Genomic DNA, 1,684 nt, shown 5'->3' with positions numbered 1-1,684 from the left:
TTTTAATCTTCGAGAGGTATGGGAATTGGGTGCAAAAAGAGGACAATGCAGATTCGAATGGATGGAGGCCGCAACCAACCTTGAGGGCATGTCGATGTTGCCGCTCGAGGTCGTAGAAGCAGCGACTGACTTGGGAGATGACATTGAGGTCTGCGACCTGTTGCCGTAAGTGGGAGAAGATGAGGTACAGCAGTTGAACTGGGAGCTCATCCATCATGCCTAGCGAGCCCCCCCATCGATAAAGCTGCTATTGATGCCAACTTGGAACAGCGTGTGGCCATGGCCCGGAACTGTGCAGACGAAGGTGCTAGGGAAGGTGCCAAAGCTGCACTAAAAGCATTTGTTATTACGGCAATACCCACTCTTGTTGCTGTACGAACGCTACCTTGGGCAAAGGCACATCTGAATTACACTGGCCAAGCATTAATCATCTGTGGAGCTACAATTGCTACATACTTCATTGTTTCTGATAGAACTATTTTGGAGTGTGCTCGGATGACTTCGTGTGAAAGGATCAAAGCTGAATGTGCTGCTGCAGGAAACAGGGATGCTTAGATTTTCTGCTTTGTGTGATCCTTAACTCTTTGAATGCTGCATGACATTGAGAAAGGTCTTTCCTTGGATAGCAAATCTGAATGAGCTCACAGTTTTTTTTTATCGCATGATGCAACCAACTTCCATGTTGCAAGTATCCCAAAGGCTCTGTTTAGGCTGAAATTTCAGTAACCCAGTTCCCATTCTCAGCAATCCTCTCGACAGAGTTTTCATCTTCAAGCATGGCATACTACAGCTGAACGACCACGTGCAAGGCTTTACTTGGTGCTGTACTTGTTCGAACCAAAATTTTGAGCTGTGGCTATGTTCTGGGCATCATTTCCCTCATGAGTTGGTACCCTTTCAAGGAGCGGAAGCAACTTGCCAAAGTCCCTCTTCGTGTAGTCCTTCACAGAATCAGACTGACAGCTGGTCAAAATATACAAGTGACACTGTCCTCTTTTTTTTAGCCATGAATCCAATCAACAAAAGATGGAAGTTGTAAAGACTTGCTGATATCTTTTCAGCAAATAAAGATGGACTTGACCTCATTATAGAGATGTTCTTTTGGAGTTTCTGAAATTCTCTGCTGAACTAGTAACTGCCAAGTTACGAAATGAACATGCTGATGTGAAGAGTGTTTCCCTTCCTACTGCAACTGTCATCATACACCTGAATGTAAACAGTTTATGAGATACTTCGGATTATCCTGAACATGAATTTCTTGTAACTCATTTGACAAGCAATATAGTGAACTTTGACATCAAAAATTTGAGTTCTTCTTGTTAGACTCTTCCATTGCTGTACCTTGAACCCCGTGTTTTGCAGCTCTTGCACGATCTCTTTGACATTTCTGGTGAACCCGACGTGAAAGTGCTGCGTCATCAGAAAGATGGGAGACTCGCAAGAAGAGATGACAGATGATAATGTTATGAAGAACCTGTTTCAGTCATTTACCATGTATATGCAGCAGCAAGTTCATGCAAAACGAGACAGTGATGCTATGGATGCCTTGAAAGCTGTCCAACAGGAGATGAAGCAGTTTAATGGCCAGCAAGTGTCAACTTACCTGCATTTGTATGAAGAAAAGATGAAGTTTTTTGGGGTTTCTCAAGATGTTTGGAGCCGCTACTTCTTGCGGATCGTGGTG

General features: G+C 43.8%; 1 protein-coding gene across 1 annotated transcript; it reads left to right on the top strand.

The window, feature by feature from the left end:
- The first annotated feature begins 268 nt into the window (after window positions 1–268).
- Window positions 269–605, top strand: LOC148032029 (early nodulin-93-like). Its single transcript, XM_087684022.1, has one exon. It carries the CDS (start codon window positions 280–282, stop codon window positions 553–555), a length of 276 nt encoding a protein of 91 aa, XP_087540148.1. The 5' UTR covers window positions 269–279; the 3' UTR covers window positions 556–605.
- Window positions 606–1,684: the final 1,079 nt, after the last annotated feature.

The sequence above is a fragment of the Lygodium microphyllum genome, chromosome 8 (assembly GCF_053477565.2).
Source record: "Lygodium microphyllum isolate KBCC chromosome 8, Lygodium_microphyllum_v1.1.10, whole genome shotgun sequence".
In the NCBI taxonomy this organism is placed as follows: domain Eukaryota; kingdom Viridiplantae; phylum Streptophyta; class Polypodiopsida; order Schizaeales; family Lygodiaceae; genus Lygodium; species Lygodium microphyllum.
This window is presented reverse-complemented; position numbering and strand designations above follow the sequence as displayed.

Bases quoted from the DNA above. Each gene is read 5' to 3' on its own strand.
- LOC148032029 (XM_087684022.1), top strand. From the start codon at position 280: ATGGCCCGGAACTGTGCAGACGAAGGTGCTAGGGAAGGTGCCAAAGCT.